At 38.1% G+C, this 22657-nt stretch overlaps 1 protein-coding gene across 22 annotated transcripts in view; it reads right to left on the bottom strand.

Annotated features, from left to right (window-relative positions):
* Nek11 (NIMA related kinase 11) overlaps nt 1-22657 on the bottom strand; it is a 328322-nt gene that overhangs the window by 81842 nt on the left and 223823 nt on the right. For 19 of the 22 annotated variants that reach the window (XR_015441122.1, XR_015441120.1, XR_015441118.1 and 16 more), the window contains one exon: nt 10239-10335. Coding sequence is in view for 15 of the 22 variants with exons in the window: in XM_087186939.1 (XP_087043065.1) it covers nt 10239-10335 (97 nt within the window). In the remaining 7 variants the exon portion in view is untranslated. Of the gene's footprint in view, nt 1-2219; nt 10082-10232; nt 10336-22657 lie in introns of those variants that run through there. The other 3 variants (XM_087186941.1, XR_015441123.1, XR_015441124.1) reach the window with 3 other exon arrangements.

Genomic DNA, 22657 nt, shown 5'->3' with positions numbered 1-22657 from the left:
AGAAGAAAAAACTAGAGGATAGCACAAATGGATTCACTAACATGCTTATAGAAATCATGGAAGAAAATTTCCCAAATATATGAAAATAGTTTAAAATATAAGTAAGTAATGCTTATAGAACACCAGTTATGATGAAAAAAGAAGCTCTCTGAGGTACATTCTTTAAAAATTACCAGATATCCAGCAAAAAAATCCCAGAATTTAAAAAGTAGCCAAAAAACCCCAAAAAGATCATATATAAAGGTAAACCAATTAGAATCACAGCAGACATCTCAACATAAACCCTAAAGGTGAGAAGAGCTTGGAGCGAGGTATTTCAAATCTTAAGAACAAATAACTTCCAATCCAAATTAATTTACTCAGCAAAGCTATTTTTCAAAATAGATGGACAAGTAAGGTACTATTTCTATGAAAGAGACCAGCTCAGTAGACATATGAGTGCTAATCTACCTCTAGAGAAAATACTTAAGAATATTCTCAACAGAAACAATGAGTTGAACCCAGCTAAAAACACAGAGGATACTAGTGAGGTCAATGACAGACAGCAACAACAACAACATCAAATCAGAAAAAGAGAAACAAAGGATACATTAACAGATAAAGAAGGCAGTCATAGTAAACAACCAACACATCTCAGTAATATCTCTTAAAGTTAACAGCCTCAGCCCTCCAATTAAAAGATACAGACTGGCAGACTGGATCAAAAAACAGAATGTAATAATATGTTGCATTCAAGAAACTTATCTAATCCAAAAAGATATTCACAGACCAAAAATTAAAGCATGGAAAATAACATTTCATGCACTTGGACCCTCCCAAACAAGTAGGGGTAGCAATTCTAATATCAGACATGGTAAACTTCAAGCTAAAACTGATTAGAAGAGACAGAGAAGGTTACTATAAACTAGTTAATGGAACAATCCAACAAGAAGAATTACATTGATCAACATATATGCACTGAATACTGGAGCACCTATCTTCATAAAACAAAAACTGCTGAAATTAAAAGATCAAACAAATACTAACACAATTATAGTAGACAATTTTAACACCCCACTTTCACAAAGAGATAGATCAACTAAACAAAAAATCAATAAAGAAATTTCAGAGCTGAATCACATTGCTCAATATATGGACTTAATGGATATATAGAGTATTTTACCCCTCTACAACAGAGTATATATTCTTTCCAGCAGCGCATGGTACTTTTTCCAAAATAGATCACATACTAGTCCACAAAGTCTGCTTAAGTAAATATAAAAATTACCCCATGCATACTATCAGACCACTGTGCAATGAAAATAGAAATCAGCAACAGAAGAAATTTTGGATTGACTGTGTAGCTTGTCAAAAGCTCTGGGACACTATGAAAGTAGTTTTAAGGGAAAATCCATTGCAAACAATGGTCACATTAGGAAAACAGAGCAAGCTCAAATAGACAATCTTATGAGAAATCTTAAAATACTTGAGAAACAACAATAAACCAGCCCCAAACTGAAATTAAGGAGAGAAATTGTAAGGATGAGAGCACAGAAATCAATGAAACTGACACTAAGAAAAAAAGTAAGGGGCTGGGGATTTAGCTCAGTGGTTTTGCCGCCTGCTGCGTAAGCGCAGGGACCTGAGTTCAATCCCCGTTACCAAAAAAAAAAAAAAAGTAAAGAAAATCAATGATTTGAAGACCTGGTTCTTTTAAAGAATAAATCAAAATAGATAAGCTCCTAACCAGACTTACCAAGAGATAAAGTGAGAAAAGACTCAGATCAATGCAATTGGAAATGAAAAAGAAAAAGGCAAAATCACAACAGACACTGGAAATCCAGAAGATAGTAACTACTTTGAAAAAATTATATTCCAACAAATTAGAAAATTTTAGAGAGAGACATGTTCCAAGACACATACAAGCTATCAAAACTAACCCAAGAAGACATAAAGATGCTTATGAAACTGACATAGTAATAAAGAATCTTTCAACTAAAAAAAAGCCCAGGACCTGGTGGATTCACTAATGAATTCTATAAAACCTGTAAGGATGTTATATCACCAATACTCCTCAAGCACTTCAAGGAAACTGAAAGGGATAGAGTGCTCCCAAACCCATTTATTGGAGCCAGTATCATTTTGATCCCCAAACCAGATAAAGAGCCAACTAAAAAAGAAAACTATAGGCCAGTCTTCTCTTTTTTTTTTTTTTTTTTTTTTTTTTTTTGGTACTGGGGATCAAACTCAGGACCTTTTGCTTGGGAGGCAGGTGGCGGAACCTCAAGGCCAATCTTCATAAGGAACATAGATGCAAAAATTCTCAACAACATATAAGCAAATAGAATGCAGCACATTTTCAGAAAGATCATGCATCATGATCAAGTAGGTTTTATCCCAGAGATGAAAGGATGATTCAACACACTTAAGTCAATAAATGTAACATATTACACTAACAGAAGGAAGGTCAAAAACCATATGATCATATTGATAGATGCAGGAGAGGTTTTTGACAAAATCCAACACTCATTCATGATAAAACCCCTAAGAAAAACAGGTGTAGAAAGACCATACCTGAATATGATAGAAGCTATATATGACAACCAATAGCCAGCATCATGCTAAATGAGGAAAAACTAAAAGCATTCTCCCTAAAATCAAGAACAGGACAAGGATGTCTACTTTCACTTCTTCTATTCAACATAATACATGAAACATTACCAAAAGCAAATTTGACAAGGGAAAGAAATAAAAGGGATACATTTAGGAAAGAAGAACTCAGATTTGCAGATGACATGATACTCTAACATAGAAGACCAAATCAACTCCACCAAAAAATCCTCTTAGAATTAATAACAACCTTCAACAATGTAGCAGGATACAAGATCAACATACAAAAATCACTGCCATTTGTGTACACCAACAATGAATGGGATGAGAAGAAAATTATGAAAATGATACCATTTACAATAGCTTCAAGAAAAATGAAATATCTAAGAATTAACCTAACCAAAGAAATGAAGGACCCCTACAAAGAAAACTACAGTACTCTGAAATAGGAAATTGAAAAGGTCATCAGAAAATGGAAAGATGTCCCATGCTCCAGGATAGGCACAATCAATATTGTCAAAATGGTTGTACTCTCAAAACTGTTACAAAGACTCAATGCAATACCAATCAAAATACCAACAGCATACTTTACAAATCTAGAAATGACAATCCTAAAATTCATATGGAACCAGAAGAGACCCAGAATAGCAAAACAATTTTAGGCAACAAGAGCAAAGTAGGAGGCATAGCAATACCTGACTTCAAACTCTACTACAAAGCAATAGTGATAAAAACCTAATGGTCCTAAAACAAAAACAGATACATGGATCAATGGAACAAAATTGAGGATACAGAAACTTCCCCATACACATTCAGCTACTTGATCTTCAACAAAGGGGTCAAAAATGTAGGTTGGAGGAAAGATAGCCTATTCAACAACTAGTGCTGGGAAAACTGGTTATCTGTGTACAGAAGATTGAAACTGAACCCTTATCTCTCACCATATACTAAATTAAAATCAAAATAGATCAAAGGTCTAAACATTAAAATAGAAACATTAAACCTACTGGAAGATAAAATAGGTCAAACACTAGAAGACAGGTGCTGGTGACCAGCTTGAAACCATGCTGAGCAGGCTATAAACATTATTGAATTGGTTTATGAATTGGCTATTGATTAAATTGTGTCCTAGGTCTATGTGACTTGCTAGATGAGCCTTCAGCTGGCATGCAGAAACAGAACTCCCTATGCCGTTGGTCACAGTTGAGGCCCCAATGGGTGGTGACACTGGATGGAGCCTATGATAGCAAAATAACATCATAGCAGGGGACTCTGTGACTCTTTTTTTTTTTTTTTTTGGTGTTGAGGATCGAACTCAGGTCCTTGCGCTTGTGCAGCAAGCAGCGAAACCACTGAGCTAAATCCCCAGTCTCTGTGACTCTTGTGTGACAATTCCTGCAGAACAAACATTAGCTATAGGAAACATATAGGTTATTGCTTAACCACAACCTGCTTTTTTCAGGAATGCTTTGTCTGTCTTTTTACAGCCTAGCTCATGTCAGCGCCTTAGCCCTGCTGTTCTCTATACTTGCTTTTACACCTCCTGCAATGTTATGTAATCAATAAATAGTGGCAAGTCCGGAGCCTCAGGGTCTTAGTCTTGTAAGAGCTTTGACTGTCCTTGGCCCCCTTTATGCAGTAAACTTTGTCTTGTCTTATTCTTTTCCTTACCGAACCCTCAGTCAGATAATTGGGGGGGTCACATAGCCTCCAGTAGACATAGGTGTAGGAAAAGATTTTCTAAATAGAACCTCAACTGCACAAGAAATAACAGCAAGAATAATCAAATGGGATTGTATCAGACAAAAAAGATTTTGTACAGCAAAAGAATCACTCAGTAGAGTGAAGAGACAATATATTGAATGGAAAAAAATTTTTGCCAGCTACTCCTCAGAAAGAGGACTAATATGTAGAATAACAAAGAACTCAAAAAAATTAAAGATCCAGTCAAGAAATTGACAAGGGAAATGAACAGACACTTAACAGAGGAAGAAGTATAAATGGTTAACAAATATGTGAAAAATGCTCAACATCTCTGACCACTAGAGAAATGCAAATTAAAACAACATTAAGATTGCATTTTACTCCCAAAAGAATGGCAATCATTAAAAAATCAAACAATAACAAATGCTGGTGAGGCTGTGGTGAAAAAGAAACTCTCCTTTATTGTTGGTGGGAGTGTAGACTAGTACAATCATTATGGAAATCAGTTTGGAGATTTCTCAAAGAACTGAAATTAGAAATTCCATCAATTGATGACCCTGCTATCCCTCTTCTAGGTATTTTCCCCAAAGAGCTTAAGACATCATATTACAGCAATACATGGATATCCTTGTTTATAGCAGCATAATTCAGAATAGCTTAATCCTGGAAGCAATCTGTAAACCCATCAACAGATGACTGGACAAAAAAAATGTGATGGCTATATAGAAGGATAAATTCAAGACATTTGTAGAAAAATAGATGTACCTGGAAAATATAATGTTGAGGGAAATAAATCAGACACACACTGAAATACCATATGGTATCTCTCATTTGATTGAGGCAAAGTACAAACAAAGAGAATAATAAGGATGGATAGAAAGGAAGAAGGAAATGGATCTCTTGCAATAGGTAAGTGGTCTAAGGAAAAAAATGCAAGGGGTGCAGAGGAGGAGAAGGGGAAATAAGTAGAATAAAGATATCCCATGTATAGAAATCTAGTAGCCTCAATTAATATAACATTATATGCCATAACATGAGCTGAGATTATTAATATTAATAAGAATGAAAAATGGGATAGGGGAACTGGAGGAAGAGGGAGGGTGAGGGAGGGAAGGAGAAGGGAATTAAAAAAGAAACAAACTGTGGTATGCACATGTAACTACTCCTCAGAATGACTATAAACTGCATGAACTGCAAACATGTACTAATAAAATTTTAAAAACTTTTAAAGAATGAAATAAGTGAGCCATTTTTCTTCTTTTTAAAGATTATCAACTGACAGATGACTAAATTCATCTGCATTATCTCCTCTTAGCAAGGAGAAGTGTAAGTAGGTAGAGATGGGGTAGATTAGTTCAAACTCCCTCACTTCCAATTCCTGAGAATCACTTGTTGCTATGGTAACTATATTGCTGTATGACCACTCACACTCTGGTATAGGCAGGGCTTGGAAAAAATAAGCATCGGAACATACTATAACACCTTTAGGTTTAGAAATAATTTTCAGCAATTTTTTTCTTTTTTGACTTAAAATAATAGCCTGAATGATGATATGCTACATTGCAAGAATAATATAAATGCAAATCAACTGAAAAACAATTCTTGCGAACCTTCCCTCATTATTCAGTCAGTATCAATATAGACAGTAGATTTCAGAGAGAATGTCTTAGTTGGAATATCTATTGTTGGGGCTGTAAAGTATGTGGCACATAGGCTTAATGTGGCCTACTACCTGTTTTTGTACATTCTGAAACTAAGAATTTTTACATTTTTAAATGATTGGGGGTGAGAGGACAGGGTGGGGGTGTACCTCTGTGGCAGAGCACTTGCCTGGCATGGATGAGGCCCTATGCCCAGAATCACCAAAAGAAAACAATTGTGAGAATTACATATTGGGATGCCTGAATGTTATACGAAATTCACATTTTAACCTCAAAATAATGCTTTTTTAAAGCATTGCAATGTATTTTAAAGCATGTAATACATGTAATGTATTTTAAAGCATGTACATGTATTTACATATCACTCTTGGATGCTTTTGTGTCACAACAGAGCTGAGTAATTATAACAGAAACTGTAGGCCTGCAGAGCCTAACATATTTATTATTTTCTCCTTTACACAGAAAGCTTGCCACCCTCTGATCAAGAGACGTGGATTGTAAAGGAAATGTTAGACTAGGAGGCCCAGTATCTCTTTCTTTCCAAGAAATCTGTAGCAACTTTTTTGATGGAGACTCAGGCTTTTTCCATTGAGCTTTTGACTGTTCTACCTACTGTTGCATTTAGGAAAGCAGCCGTAGTTTTGTGGAGACCAAGTGGCCTGAATGTTTGTGTCCCCTGGAAAATGCATGCTACAACTTAACCCCCAAAGCAGTAGGGCATAGGAGCTGATTAGGCCATGAGGTTCCACCCCAGTCAATGGGTTTACTGACTTTTCTAAAGGGTAGGAGAGAACTAGCTAAACCTGTTTGACCCTTCTGTCCCTTCTGTCACATGAGGACACAGTATTTAAGGTGCCATCATAGAAACTGACCCCTCACCAGGCACCAACTGTGCTAGTGCCTTGACCTTTCACCTCCCAGCATCTATCACTGTTTAAAATACATTTACACTGTTTGAGAATTATTCAGTCTTGAGTATTTTGTTATAGCAGGACAAAAGGACTAAGAAAGAATTTGATACCAAGAAGTAAGGTATTAGTATAATAGATAGCTAGGAATGATGATACAGCTTTGGAACAGGATAGTAGATAGAGGCCGGACTGCAAAACATTATTCCAGTAAGGGTTCAAAAGAAAAGTGTTATGACTTGTGTTTAGTTGTCCCCCCAAAGCCTTATGCTGTTACAGGTGGGGCTTTTTCAGAAGTGGCTAGATCTAGAGTGTGTGACTGATTTGTGGTGCAGTGCCAGGATTAAGGGTGTGAATACTATCTGCCCTAAGGGAGGGTAGTCTGGATACAATATAAGGGACAGAAAGAGCTCACTTGTAGTTGGTTAGTTGCTCACTTTTGCTTTCTTCTGCCTGCCATGAAAGGTTTCTCTTCTGTGATGCCCCTCTGCCATGCAACCCTGCCTTGGAGCCAGCCAATTATGGACTGAGACCTATACAAATGGTGAGCCAAATAAACCTTCCCTCCTTTACGTGTCACGTATTTTGTCTCAGCAATGAGAAAAGTAACTAAGACAGAAAGGAAAGCTAGGCACTATTGTTACGGAAATCTCAGAAAGAAATACACAGAGACACAGAATTCGGATAAAATAATAAAATTTCTTCTCCTAAGCAGACGGGAATGCCAGAAACCAGTCTGGTCAATATCCGTGCCCTTTGTTCAGCATTCCCCTTTTTATATCCTTTTTAGCCATTATCTCATCCCTAGTGGTCTTTGATGTGTAAATACAATTCCAGTTCCTATTTACAAGTCACAGACACAAGATAGGCCATATACATTGTAAATTCACCCTGGCATGGTAACTTTGTTAGGTTAATGAAGTTACTGGTTAGAGTCAGATAATCTTCACCTTAAACAAGGAGTTACAGGAAAAGCAAATCTTAAAAGAACACATTACTTATTTTGCTTCTACAACTACCTTAATATTCAATCTATTAAGTTATCTAAAACTTTTCCGTATCACTATCTAAGTGGCCATTAACAGAATATTGGTAGAAATGCAAACAGTAAAGACTATTCTGATGCAGTCTTAAGGGGAAATGAAGAAAGTATTATTTGAAATTTTACCCTTCTTATTTATTAAAGTGGAAAAGAACCTGGCTGAATTGTGTCCATGTCCTAGTACATTTTGGAAGGCAGAACATGCTAACAATGGACGAGGATATTTGGCAGAATAAATTTCTAAGCAAAGTGTTGAAATGGCGTCTCTTCACTGTTTATAGTAAAGTGTGATAAGAGAGAAAAGAATTAAAGATGGAATTTATAATAAAAAGGGAAGCAGACCTTAAAGATTTGGAAAATTCTCAGCCTGGCTATATAAAGAATAAAAATGTGTGTTTAGGGAGTGGATAAACAAATGTTGGGTAAGATTTGTACAGGAGAAAGAAGCCAGATGCTATTCAACAAGAGAAGAGAAAAATGACTCTGAAGGCTTTTTAGAGATCTTCGAGGCTGCTACTCCAACATAGCCCCAGAGTGCCAGGTCCTTGAATAGAAAGATTTTAAGACGGGACAGGCGCCATAGGATCTTGGAATTTTCTGCTCAGCACTGGGTCAAATTTCTGCTCCATGCATTTGGGATAGTACTTCTTGGCCACTGAAGCTGTGACTTAAGGATTCAGGTAGAGCTTAGGCCATTGCCCTGGAAGGCACAAGTGGTAAAATTTGGTGGTGTTTGAGTGGTGCCAACTGTGCAGGTACACAGAATATAAGAGCTTGGAGAGCCTTGGGGCACAGCCATAGAACTGCCAGAGGCAGGACTGCCACAGAGATCCCCCTCTAAGGCAATGCCTACTGGAACTGTGGGAGTAGGGCCACCTCTGAGCATCTCCAGCCTGGGAGAGCTGCAGGTATGACACTCTAACCCAAGAGAGCGGTAGCCTGGGTGCACCAAGAAAAGCTGCGGGGCTTGGGCTTCCCTGAGACTTGAGGGTCCAACTCCCACCCCACCATGCCTGAAAGATAGGATACACAGTGCAAGAAGATTATTCTCAAGTCTCAGGATTTAATTTTACTTGCCTTATTGAAGTTTGAATTTATTTGGAACCAGTTACCCCCTTTTCTTTCCCATTTCCTCCTTTTGGAATGGGAATATCTATCCTGTACCTGTGCTACCACCATATTTTGGAAGCACATTACTTTAATTTCATAGTCACAAAGCTGTAGGGGGAGTTTGCCTTAGGATAAATCATAAACTTGACTTTTACCCAAATCTTATTTAGATGATATTCAGATGAAATTTTGGAATTTAGACTTTTGAATAAATGCCGAAATTAGTTAAAACTTTGGGAGCTATTGAGATGGAATTAATGTACGTATTTTGTATGTGAAAAGGATATGAATTTGGGGGGTAGGGGAAAATGTTATGACTTGAATGTATGTGTCCCTCCAAAACTCTTATGCTGAAACAATCTAGTGGAATGTTTTCTTTTCTCTTCTTTGTTTTTTGTTTTTGTTTCTTGAGAGAGGGTCTTGCTATGTAGTTCAAGCTGGCCTTGAACTCACTATGTAGCCCAAGCTGGTCTCGAATTCATGGCAATCCTCCTGCTTCAGCCTCCTGGATGGTGGGATTACAGGTATGTGCCATCACTCCCAGCCAAATTCAATGATTTTAAGAGGTAAGGCCTTTAGGTGATTGGGTGGTGTAGGCTCCTACTTCATGAATGGGATTAAAGTCCTTATAAAAGGGGCCGGGGATTTAGTTCAGTGGTTCCACCACCTGCCTCACAAACAGAAGGACCCAAGTTCGATCCCTGGTACCAGAAAAAAAAAAAGTCCTTATAAAAGAGGCTTCATGCTGGATGCAGGTGGTGCATGCCTGTAATCCCAGCTATTTGGGAAGCTGACAGGAGGACTGCAAATATGAGGTCAGCCTGGGCATCTTACCGAGATTTTATCTCAAAACACACAAAGGAGTAGGGATATAGCTCAGTGCTCCCGGGGTTCAATTCCTAGTACCGGAAAAAGAAAAAGGTTTCATATAGTGTTTAACCCCTTTTGCCCACCTGTCTTCCACCATGTGAGGACACAGCAACAAAGTACCATCTTGACAGCAGAGCCAGTGATCCCAGACTTGGAAACTGCTTGCACTATAATTTTAGACTTCCCAGCCTCCAGAGCTATGAGAAATAAATTTATGCTTTTTATAAATTACCTGGTCTCAGGAATTTTTTTGTAACAGCTCAAAGGGACTAATTTGATCACACAATTTGATCATACACTTGGTCAATATGTTCTAATACTGGAGCCTGCTAGGGTCAGGAACATGGTACTCACTCTCTCATGTGCTTCATCTTGGTTCTGGCCATCACACTGTTGAAAATGGTTGGTCCTGGGGACATGTCTGCAGCCACACTGCTCATAGTCCTTGTGTCTGTAAATTAATACACAGCCCTTATTGACTTCATCAACTGCCCTGCAAACTCAAGGTGACATCAAAAGCAATCAGAAACCAAATTCTAATCCACCTTTGCTACAGGCCAAGCTACATTAATTGAATTAATTACATGAATTCTGTTATAATATGCACAGTAAGGAGATTTATTCCAAATGATAAGATTATTTACAGTTTCAATATGCACAAAAAATTCTAGGACCAAGCCGCTCTCAAAAAGGATTATTTAAAAAGAACATTATTGTTTAAGAAATGAGCTTTTGTACTAGAAAACTCAGAAGGAAATGAATCTATAGATAAACAAACATTCCTGGGGAGCCTTTGGCCACTCTCTTTTAGCAGATGTAGATATTCGTTTAAGTGACTAGGAACTCTTTCTAATAAGCTTGATTTTCTTTCTAATCTTAAACTATTTCTTGATCATTAGATTTTTGGCAATAGAAAGTAAGGTGCAGATTGGGGGTCATCTGCAATGTTCAACTCCAGCAGAATGGAGTAGAAGGCCAAAGTCCAGTTCAGGAGGTAAAGAGTTGTTAATGCAAGCTGAGGTATTATGAAATCTGTTGAAAGAGCTACAGTTTTTCCAGAGACACCCTGGAGGCCCTTAAAAACATGCTGCAAATGAATGAAAATAGTCCACAAATTGCAAAACATCACTTCCCATTGAGGAGCTAAGCCTGAATCATTAGTGAGGGTCAAGGGTCGTGTCACCCACAGAGCTGGGCTGGCAATTCAGCACTTGTGCTGCCTCTTCTTCCCTTCCAAATACCTCACACCTTGTCAGTATGAACTTTGCACATATAATATTCATTGCTAAATTATACCTATGAAGTTTGATGGCAAAGGAGGGACCCAGGCTATGAAGTTCCTGGTTCATGTTTCAGTGGATCTCATATAACACAACTGTCTTACACCAAATAAGGAAGTGAGGCCAAGTCCCTAGGTTCCATATCAGGAAAGCTTTTCCTCTCTCATATTTTTAAATGTGAAAAATATACATAAAAGCAAATTCTAATACTTTCCACATATACCTTCCTTTTGTATAACCTCTTAGGTCAGCTAACTTTGAATTTCTTGCTCTTACAGATATTGACATTGTCCTGCTTAACTTTGGAAAAATCTGTGGTGTCTCCTTAGGCTGTATCCCTAGATCAAAAATTACTGGATTGATGGGTATGAACTTGGAATACGGTACATTACAATTAGTTAAATCAATAACCTGTCCTTCCTAGTACATGGCCAGCTCTGCCTCCAAAGGTAAAGACACTGGTGCCAGTCACTGACTGCTCTCCTTTCTCTAACTCCTAGAGTTTATCCCTCCACTCCCAAGGAGAAAACCTGTCTCTACCTTCACAAAAGCTTAAAGTCTGCTCTGCCTTTCCCACCAGCTCTGACCAGACAGCTACTTTTTCCCAAGGAAGTCTTGGGGTGAGGAGGAGGAAGGGTTAGGTGTTCATTTCATATTCACATTTCTATAATCAACTTGCCCAAAACCTGAAAACAACAAATACACTATGTCAAGAAACCCACCTGTGAGCTCAAAAAACAGTTCTATCAAGAACAAAAGGTAAGTGCTGCTTTTCCATCTCTTCCAGAGAGAGCTGGCAGGTCCTAAAGGCTTATGCAAATAAAGGTCAAAGCAATTTCCAGGAGATCTGCAGGTTATTTTAAGCTGGCCACTGTTCCCATCAATAAGGCTCTCAGTATTGCTAGGAAAAATGCTAAACCTTGAGAGTACAGAGCGGGGCAAATATAATTTTGAGTAACAGTGTTAGTAAATCTTAGTGTTCAGAGCAACTCATTTTTCAGTGTTTCTTATTGTCCAGCTTTTTTGTCCTCTCCATTCCACCTAACATGAACAGTGATTGTTTTGTGTCAAAGAGAAGGAAACCACACTTAATAATTATGATAAAAACAACTGTGTGTAGAATCATAGATGCCATCTAATTGGTCATTGAATATCATAGTTTGTTCTAGATCATTGCTTCTCTAACTTTAATGCAGTAGGAATCATGCTGGGATATTGTTTAAAACCACATTCTGATTTAATAGGTGTAGATGGGGCCTAGAATTCTGTACTTTTCTGGTAATGCCTATGCTACAGTTGTTGGGACCAGTGTAATGCAAGGCTCTTAGGCCAACTACATAATTTGTGGGCTCCAGTGCTAACTGACAATGCAACTTACCTTGTTTAGAAAGCAAGAGAAAGCTGTTTTCTGACTTCTGAATCTCTCTCTGGACCTGTCATGGTGTTGGGGTTTTTTTCCCCCCTGAGTATATAATGTTGCTATTCCTCAGGAATTAGTAAAGATACTCTCAAGGGCAATGAGGACTTTCCCAAGGCCTGGGCATCCCACCTAATCTGCAGTCATCCTCACCCATATCCTAAACCCCTCTGAAGATGGAGATGGCAGTGGTTACAGGCTGGGAACATTCTGAAAAAGTGCTAGTGATAGAAAACATGTCACATGCAACAATTACATGTTTGTTTCCTCTTCCCCATCCCCATTACCCCTTTCGCCAGAACAAATGGAAACATTTTTTGCAAAAAACAAAATGCAAAAAGATGTCAAAACTTGATGGTTCCATTGAGTTTCCTATAAACTAAGTCTACTCTTCCCACTTGTATCATTCTGTGTGGGCTCCAACTTCCCCAAATCCTACTCCCATCCTCTCTAGTTTTCCCCCTGCTCTCTTCCCTTTCCTTGGTCCCATCCTTCCATCCTTCAATGGTTCAACCACCCCCACCCCCTGCCTTTCCACCCTATGTTCCCGCATCTCCCAGACTCAGAAGGTGAGTTGCAGCTCAGTCCTTTGATCCATTGTCTTTCTCAAACTTGATTCCTATATAAATGTGTTCTGATTCATCATTAACAACAACACAAGTGACAACCACCATGTCAACAATAATAAGGGCTAAACCAGGCCCTGTGCTACATCAGGGCCTGTGCTAAATAAACATCTTATCTGCATCATCCTGTGTAAAGTTCCTGTGAAGTAGGCACATTTTAAATGAGAAAAGGATGTTACTGAGATATTAAGTAACTTGGCCAAGGTCATAGAGCTGACAGATTGCATAGCCGGAACTTGAAACTAGGCATTGTTTTATTCCATAGTTCTAGATGTGGCCATCTGTCTACACTTCCCAGCTTAGAGCATTTGGGGGATGCCCACTCTGTGCTGACCTGCAAGCTGGGTGTTAACTGAGGGGCTGCTGCCACATTTTGCTTTCTAACACTTTTGGCTATCAGTGTCAATCTCTCCCTCCACTCCCTTAACTTTTCAACTAGTTAATAAGCTCTTTGAGTATAGGGACAGTGAGTGTCCTATTCAAATTTTAAATCAATTTTAAAGTGGTATTATTTACATCTGTGATGTTGTAAAACCACCATTACCATTTCCCAAGTCTCTTCATCATTTCAAACTCAAAAACTGTGACTATTAAACAATAATTCCTCATCTCTCCTCCCTCCAACCCCTGGTAGCCTCTAAGCTACTTTCTACCCCTGAAATTGGCTGTTCCAACTACCTCATATAAGCAGAACTATACCATATGCGTCCTTTTGTGTCTGCTAATCTAACATATATTGAACTTCCTTTGTAAAGAAGGAATATTCCACAGTGTGTTTATATATATGGTTTACTTCCACCTTTTGGCTGTTACAAATAATGCTGCAATAAACATTAGCATACAGCTATTTCTTTGAGTTTTTGTTTTCTACGTTTTGTGTATATACCTAAAAGTGGAATTGGGGATATGTAACACTACTGTATTTAGCTTAATGAGGAACAACCAATCATTTTCTGCAGCTGCTGGAGCATTTGATATTCCCACCATCAGTGCACAAGGATTCTCTATATCCATGCCAACACTGTTCTGTCTGTTTTGTTTATTTTCAATAGCTGTCCTAGTGGGGAGGGCATCAAATCTTATCATGGTTTTGATTTTCATTTCCCTGATGACTAATGTTCAGCATCTTTTAATTGGTCATTTTTTATATTTTCTTCTATTCAAGGCTTTTTAAAATTGAGCTTTTGGTTTTTATGTTGTTGAGTTGTAGGAGTCCTTTTTATATTCTGGGTATTAAATTCTTATCATATATGTGATTCACACATATTTTGTCCCATGTTCATCTTTATATCTCCAAAGTTTAGCTCAGCAAAAAGCATATATTTGATTAAATTTATGCCTTAGTATCTATTCATTTGGATGCTACCGCAAATGGAATTGTTCAATAGATTTTGGTGATTTTCTCAGGATATTTTATATAAAAGACCATGTCATCTCCAAATATAGATAGTTTTACATCTTACTTTACAATCTAGATTCATTTTATTTCTTTTTCTTGTCTAACATCCCTGGCTAGACCCTCTAGAATAATGTTAAATAGAAGACACAAGGGAAGACATTCTTTTCTCTATGGGGAAAATATATTCACAGACCATTAAGTATGAATTAGCTGTGGGATTTTTTTTTTTATAGATGCTCTTTATCAGGTTTAGGAAGTTTCTTTCTATTTTTATTTTGTTGAATGTTTTTACCAAGAAAAGATGTTGGGTTTTTTCTCAAATGTTTTTTTCTGCATCTATTGAGATGATGATATAGTTTTTGTCTTTTATCCTATTAGCATAGTATATTACATTAATTGATTTTTCTTTTTTTTTTTTTTTTGAAATTGATTTTTCTTATGTTAAACCACCCTCACATTCCTGGAACAAATCTCACTTGGTCAATATGATCCTTTTTATCTTCCCAGGTTGACTTTGCCAGTATTTTATGGTATATTTTTACATATTTATTTTCATAATGGATATTGGTCTATTTATTTTTCTTTGGGATATCTTTGGTTTTAGTTTTGGCTCACAGAATGAGCTGGAAAATGATTCCTCCTTTTCTGATATTTTTCAGAAGAGTTTGTGAAGGATTAAAATTAATTCTTCTTTGAATCTTTGGTAGAATTCACCAGTGAGGCCATCTGGGCCTGGGCCTTTTCTTTGTCAGAATCTTTTAAATTACTAATTTGACCACTACTCAAGATATAACTGGTCAAATTTTCTATTTTTTCTGAAGCTAGTTTCAGTAATTTGTGTCATTCTAGAGAAGTGCCCATTTCATTTAAGGTACCTGATTCTTTAGTATGTTGTTCACAATAAATCTTTATTCTCTTTATTTCTTTAAGGTTGGTAGCAATGCCCTCCCCCCCCATTTCATTTCTGATTTATTGAGTTTTCTCTCTTATTTTCTTGGTCAATATAGCTAAAATTTGTTAATTTTGTTGATCTATCAAATAACCAATTTTTGTGCCCTTGATAGCTTCTAGTTTTTTTTTCATTTATTTCCTGTCTAGTCTTTATTATGTCCTTCCTTCTGCTTGCTTCAGATTTCAGATTTACTTTGATCACTTTTTTTAAATTTCTTGAGCATATATTGTATCAGTTCAATGGCTGGGGCTTAAAAATCAAATCTAATGTAAATAGTGTCAGGTAAAAGGGCCGAAGACCAACACCAGACCAAGCCACAACAAGCCTTTATTAGGGGAATAGATCTGCCAGGCTGTCTCTGAACAAAGGAGAGACAAAAGCAATATGGCTGGGGCAGGGAGAGTCTTTTATAGAGACTGGGGTGGGGCTTGTAGGGGCTGAGGCGGGGTTGAGTGAGGTAGTGACTAGGGAATGGAGGAGCCGGTGATGTCACTAGGTGGTAGGAGGTGAGCGAGCATTAGGTTACTCTCTAGGTGGGAACAGGGGCATGCTGGGAAGAAGGGTTTGTTCTTTGGTGGGAGCAACCATCTTGGCATGATGTTACACAGGGGAGGGGGCAAGGCACCATAGGAAGAGGGCAGCTACTATACATAATAGCTGCTGAGGTGGTGGGAGACCTATCAAATAGTAGGAATAATATTTTACCCATTTAAAAAAGCTGTGATCAACTGAGGAACACAAGATATCTAAACTAATAATGTTAGAAGTAAGAGGACCATTACTGTTCTAGTTCTACTCTGACCAGAAACATGGCCCTTCAGCTGCATCCCTGAGCCTTGGTTTTCTCATTTTATATTTAAGTAGTTTCATTAAACTAAGAGCCTTTCCTCAATTCTAACATTCTATGCATTGCCATGATATAGGTATAGGTATATTATCTTCTAGAAAAGATAATATTGACACTAACAAAGACAAAGAGTAATCAAAGGGATCAAATGCTAAGAGACAAATGACTGGGACCAAAAATGTCACAAGCATTACATAATGGCAGGAAGAATCACCCTAAAGCAGTGATGGCAAACCTTTTAGAGATTTCAATGATACAAACAGCCCACTGCTGCACACATACCATATGTCCCCACCACTGCCCTAAAGTCTCTTTTCCCACCTGTGAAACAGAGTGCTAAGACTTATAACACTTAACACTACCCCAGGGAAATGTTTTGACAAATATATGAAAATAAAATGACGTGAAGAGGGTAAGGGATTTAGTTCAGTGGTGCAGCACCTGCCTCAAAAGCACAAGGTCCTGAGTTCAATCCCAGTACTGGGGAAAAAAAAGAAGAGGCCTGACAAAATGACATGAAGAGGCAGTAAGCAACCAGGAGCTGTATTTCTTAATAATGCAAAGCACAGCTAATAATAATAATAATAATAATAGTAATAATAATAATGTCAGGATTCCTCTTATTTCTGTAGTTTCTCACCAGGAAAGCAATTTTTCCCTGTAGGAGGGACTGCTTGCTGAGTCTGACATTTTATCAGCAAAGAGAGATTCTTCGCTCATTTCTTCCAAAATGCCCTCCTGAAAGTTCCTTTTACTCATTTTAGTTGCTGGACAAATGACCTTGGTGATAAAACAAAGCCTGCATTTGCCTTCCTTGCTAAACATCCTGCCATGTGGGTAACAAAGAGCTGATGCACAGCCTGCAGAGTGGATATTTTGGCAATGAGATCACACTTAGGCACACTGCTTACTCAGAAAACCTTCGATCCTGCCCTTGGGGCACTGGTCATCGAGAATGCTTCCTACCTAATTTTTAACCCTCTCCTCTTTCTCTCAGTTTCCTACTACACAATTTAAGAAGTAACAGCTGCTTTACAAACAGCATTGTTTGCCAAATGACTGAAAGGAGCGTGCTCATGGTCCATGTTTCTCCTCCTACTTCTTGGACTAGGACACAGTGTACAATTCACCTACACCAGATGTCTGCAACTTTTTTGGTAAAAGGACAGGTAGTAAATATTTCAAACTTTGTAGGCCATACATTCTATTGCAACTATTCAACTCTGCTGTTACAACCTAAAAACAGTCATGACGGACAATAGGTAAAGGAATGAACATGGCTATGTTCTGGTAATATTTTATCTATAAAACCAGGCAGTGATTTGGCCAGTAGGCCACAGTTTGTTGGTCCTTGGCCTGAATGATGGAGAATCATCATGATTCTGAGCTGGAGCTGACCGAAGAACTCATCAAGTCAAATTCTTAATTTAGCAGACAGGGAGGCTGAGGCCAAGACAAACTATATAGTTTGCCCAAGGTTGAAGAACTAGAAAGGGTAAGGGAAGAAGCAGGACTAGAACCATGGTTTACTGACTTCCAAATGAATGGTTTTTTACCCCCACTGAAGTACCACATGCAGACAAGGATTTTTATGTGCTGAATTTGAAAAATTAGATCATCAAACAAAATCTTCCTCCAAAAGGTTGAACTTTACATCTGCCATCTCAATTCCACACCTCTCCAGAAGACAGCACCAGGGCTTATGCTGAGCAGATCTGTGAGTCCGCAGGCCATTGTGAAAGCTGTTCTACTCTGCCAATAGGATTACCTGCCTCAACCTTTGTGAAAATTTTTCTTTGAACTTCTCCTGTGATGACAGTGAATCTCAGCATGATAATCATATTGTCTAAAAATCTGCAAAACACGATGGTCCCTATCTTTACTACATTTCCCTGACATTGCAAGGACAAAGATGTGCTGTCCAAATTCCCCTCAGGGAAAGACTTTACCACTCCCACTACTGAGACTCCTAGAGACAGAGAGTTTCCAGCTGTGGCTCCTTCTGTCTTAGCTGCAGAAACCTTCCTTACCTAAGACCATACCCACATTTATTTTTAGATAGTCTTCATTTAATGGCTGATCATGGTAGAAGTAGAAAGCCCTGACCATTTTGGTCTATGCAGGCAACTCTGATGGGTCCAGAGTTTCTCATCCTCATTGGCTAAGTTTTGTTAGGCCTGCATTACTGCTCAGCTTCTTCCTCTGCCTCATCTTGTGTCCTTTTCCTTCTGACCTCAGGAGTCAATCCCTCAGGTACTCCTGCATAAATATCCTGCCCTTTCAATTGTGTAGAAGGCTGCTTCCTGAAGAACACAGCCCACAAAGCATGGCTACTAAGGTTGAAGAGAATAGGACTGGGGCATGGAGATGGTTGCTTTGGTTCCTTTGACAGGCTGAGTATTTGATAAGGGCAACAATAAAAATGATGATGTGACCATTCCCAGCTTTTTCAGATAATTTTTACTGGTGGGGAGGAAAACACCACCACATAAGGAAGATGTTGTCAACCCTATAGCAACAGCTTGTTAAAGCCAAGCCAATAGGAATCTTGAGAAGGAAAACCATAAGGAGGAAAGGGAAGAAGATGATTCAAGAAAGAACCTCAAGAGCTTTCTAGTAGGAAGGGAGTTGAGATATATTAGGATGTGTATGTAATCTGGTTTAGAGACTTGGGTTTGAGTCCTGATTTTCTGATGTCTGACAGGTAACAAAATTTTGACTCAATTTCCTCACCTATACCAAAAAATCTACCTTCTAGGGCTCTGGTAAAACCTAAATGCAATGATATATAGTCTATAAAAGTATTGTACATTATTGATGGTAAAGGCTCAAAGCAAATTTGTAGTTCCTCCTTCATCCCTAGGGTACCCACAGCAGTGCTTTGCATAGGAGATCTTCTCAATAAATAAATAGCACCCCCTGTAAATAGTTGGAAATAGTGGGTCAGAATAGAAAAGTAAATTCTCCTATTATTTCATAGGGGAGATGATAAATACTAGAAGATAGGAAATAAACTGTTAGTTTTCCATTATTATGACAAAATACCTGACAAAATAATTTTAAAGGAGGAAAGGTTTATTTTGGCTCAATATTTCAGAGGTTTCAGTCTGTGGTTGGCCAATTCCATTGCTTTGAGCCTGAGGTGAGGTAGAAAACCATGATGGAAGAAAGCTGTTCACCTCATGGCAATCAGGAAACAGAGAGGAAGAACCAGGGATCCAGAGAGTAAAGGATCAGATATGGTTCCCAAGGCCATGGTTCATGATTCAATCCTTGCAACTAGTCCCCCATCCTAGCCTCTTATTTCTATCATCTCTCAATAACATCATCAAACTAAGACTCCATCATTTGACCAATACACTAATGAAATTAGAACTCTCATGATCAAACATCACTTCCCCAAAACCTACTAGCTAGTAAGCAAGCCTTCAATACAAGGAGCCTTTTGGGGGACATTTTGAATTTCAACTATAGTATCATTTATTTTTACTAAATAACTAATGGCTATTTCCCATTATACATATCCAACTCAACTTTATAGATCAAAAACAACAGTAGTTCAGGGGCTTGAAATTTTCATTTCCTTTTCAATACACTAGAAGAGGCTTCTAATAATAGCATCTATCAATAAAAAGAAAAGAGGGAATGTCTGGTTTTGGATTAACATACAGCAATTATATGTGAATACAGATCAAGAAAAGTTATGTAGAAGTCATATTCTACCTTTTCCTTTGTTCTTTTCCTGTGGAGACAATAACCCCTGCTTTGGGTGTTTAGGTATTCTAGTTTGCCAACATGGAGAATCTCAGCTTTAAAACAAAATCTGCTTTTCTACAGCAGAAGTTTGAGCTGGCTTTAAGACTGACTAGAGCACTTATATATATCAGTACTTCCTTCTCCTTTAGTTGAAAAGAATCACATAAGTCAACCATGTTCACTGTAGACAAATTTTAAAAACACAGAAAATGTAAGCCATTCAGAGAAAATCATTATTAATCATTATTAATCATTTATTAACACTTTGGTATGTCCATTTATGCGTGTTGGGGGGGAGAATCAACTATAGTTTTGAAAACTTCATTAGTTGGTAACAATTTTCATAACTATGAAGCTGCGCCATCATTTAAAAATAAACCTTAAAGAACTTCTGTTCTAGAAGGTGCACTAGTCCTCACTGCTAAGAATGTATGGTGATTCCAGTTTTTCACTATTATAAGCAGCAGTGTCACAGTACCCTTACATGTTTATCTTTACACATAACCCTGACTGCTTTTTAAAGATTAATTCCTAGACATAGATTTGGTGGATTGAAATATTTTATTCTTTCAGGTTAGTTAACCAAAGTGTTAAGAGAAAACCTCTTTTCTAGGTAGTAAATAACACTCTCCTCAGTGGGGTCATAAATATCTAAAATTGAGTGTGAGGTGCTTTCATTAAAATCTTGGTTCAATTTACTAAAATCTATCAAAAATAAGCAAGCTTTAAAGTCTTAGCTGGTGGTGAGCTAAGGTTAGCTGAGCTTCCTTCTCTGATTTCCTACTCCAGAGAAATGTGGACCCTGCACTAGGGGCACCAGCATCAACTGGACTAGTTAAGAACACAGATTCTCAAGCTATACCCCAAACCTGTTGAATCAGAACCTCTGAGGCAGGGGCCCAGTGGTCTAGAGGTTCTGATTCTCAATGACTCTACATACAGTTTGAGAACCACTGGCCCAACCCATTCACTCTGACGTACTCACCTACTCATCTGGGTGTTGCAGGAATCCTGGAGTTCTAGGCATTTGGCCTAGAGGTGTGAGAACTCCTACTAATCTAGAAGTTCCTTGATGTACCCTGCAATGGCTTTGTGTCAGGAAATGGTCAATACATAATTTATAATTTGCAGGGTAATGTAGCCTTATTCACATTTCTAAGTTTTTATATAAAAATAGTAATTTTAAATGTAGATAAAATTTCCTTTACTGACCTGACCAGAGGAGCCTATAAGAAGCAACTGGCCTGGTATCGGTTACTGCCAGGAAGAACAGGTCAATACTCAGCCTTCAGAGCAGGCAGTCTCCAAAGTTCAAATGGCCAGGTTAATTTGCTTATGTTGATGCCTCTGTGCTGCCTGCAGTTGAAGGTGCCCAGCGGATGATAAGGTATCTGTGTTCCTCCCATCTCTCCTAAGCTGAATAGCATGGAATTCCAGTCTCAGATAAGCACTGAGCTAGGGAGATCCAGAGCCAAGGTTTTTGATCCTGCAAGAGGCACTCTAGATAGTCCACTACCAGCTGTCACTGATGTGGTCCCTTATGCAAGTGTGAGTGTGGGACCAGCTCACCTTTTTATTAATCCTGACAATCACTATGTGAAGCACATGTTTCTTCTACAGTCAGCAGCACAGTGAATAAAAATAATTAAAGTGGACCCTATACTTACAAACTGAATTTGTTCATGAGGGCTGGTTGTAACTCAAGTTGGTCAACTGAAGGCTCAGGCTCCTCTACACAGCCTTCAAAGACCCTCTCCTGTACACAGGCAGATCTCAGTGTCCTTAGAGAGACACTGGCCCAGAATTTCTCAATTAACCCCACACAGGGAAGAATGTTGTAATGCTCCTTCCAGAACTTTTTAAGGGTTAAATCTCTATCTGAGACCATCCAGAAGCACAAGTGGCCATCATTTGGGTCATAACTCAAGACTTTATTCATAAGTTAAAACTAAAATTCCAGTCATAACCCAAGTTGTTCATATGTCAGGCCAGTCGTAACTCAAGGGTCCACTGTAACTCTCATCATCACTCCTGAGCTTTTGTGGAAGCCAAAAGAGATGTTGTCATAAGACCGTGCAAGGACCATCTCTTCTGCCCTACCTTATCTAGATGTTATCAAGTTCTAGCCTTACAATAAGAAAGTTCATTACTATAATAGATATTCATTATTTTTGGCCTCACATTCTTCCCTACCCATGGTCTAGGAAAATGCCTTTTTTATTTGGGGAAAAAAGAAAAATTTACTACCTAGATAAAGTTAACATATTTTTCACAATAGTTATTTACTCCCCTTTTGGAATAAGAATTTCTTCCTGTATTTACTTGCTGTTCTACCTATCTCCATTGCATCTCAGGATATAAAATAATGTTTAAAATTTTTATTGAATATGCTTGAATTCTTATAAGAGGTAGTTTTCATTTTAATCTATGCATCTTTGGAAGTTTTAGAGAAATAATTTTATTCCTTGATGTATAAAGGAACTTCTGTAAGAGCTA

The sequence above is a fragment of the Heterocephalus glaber genome, unplaced genomic scaffold (genome assembly GCF_053883595.1).
Source record: "Heterocephalus glaber isolate CG9 unplaced genomic scaffold, H.glaber_assembly_v1.0 deba00001504, whole genome shotgun sequence".
Classification (NCBI taxonomy): domain Eukaryota; kingdom Metazoa; phylum Chordata; class Mammalia; order Rodentia; family Bathyergidae; genus Heterocephalus; species Heterocephalus glaber.
This window is presented reverse-complemented; position numbering and strand designations above follow the sequence as displayed.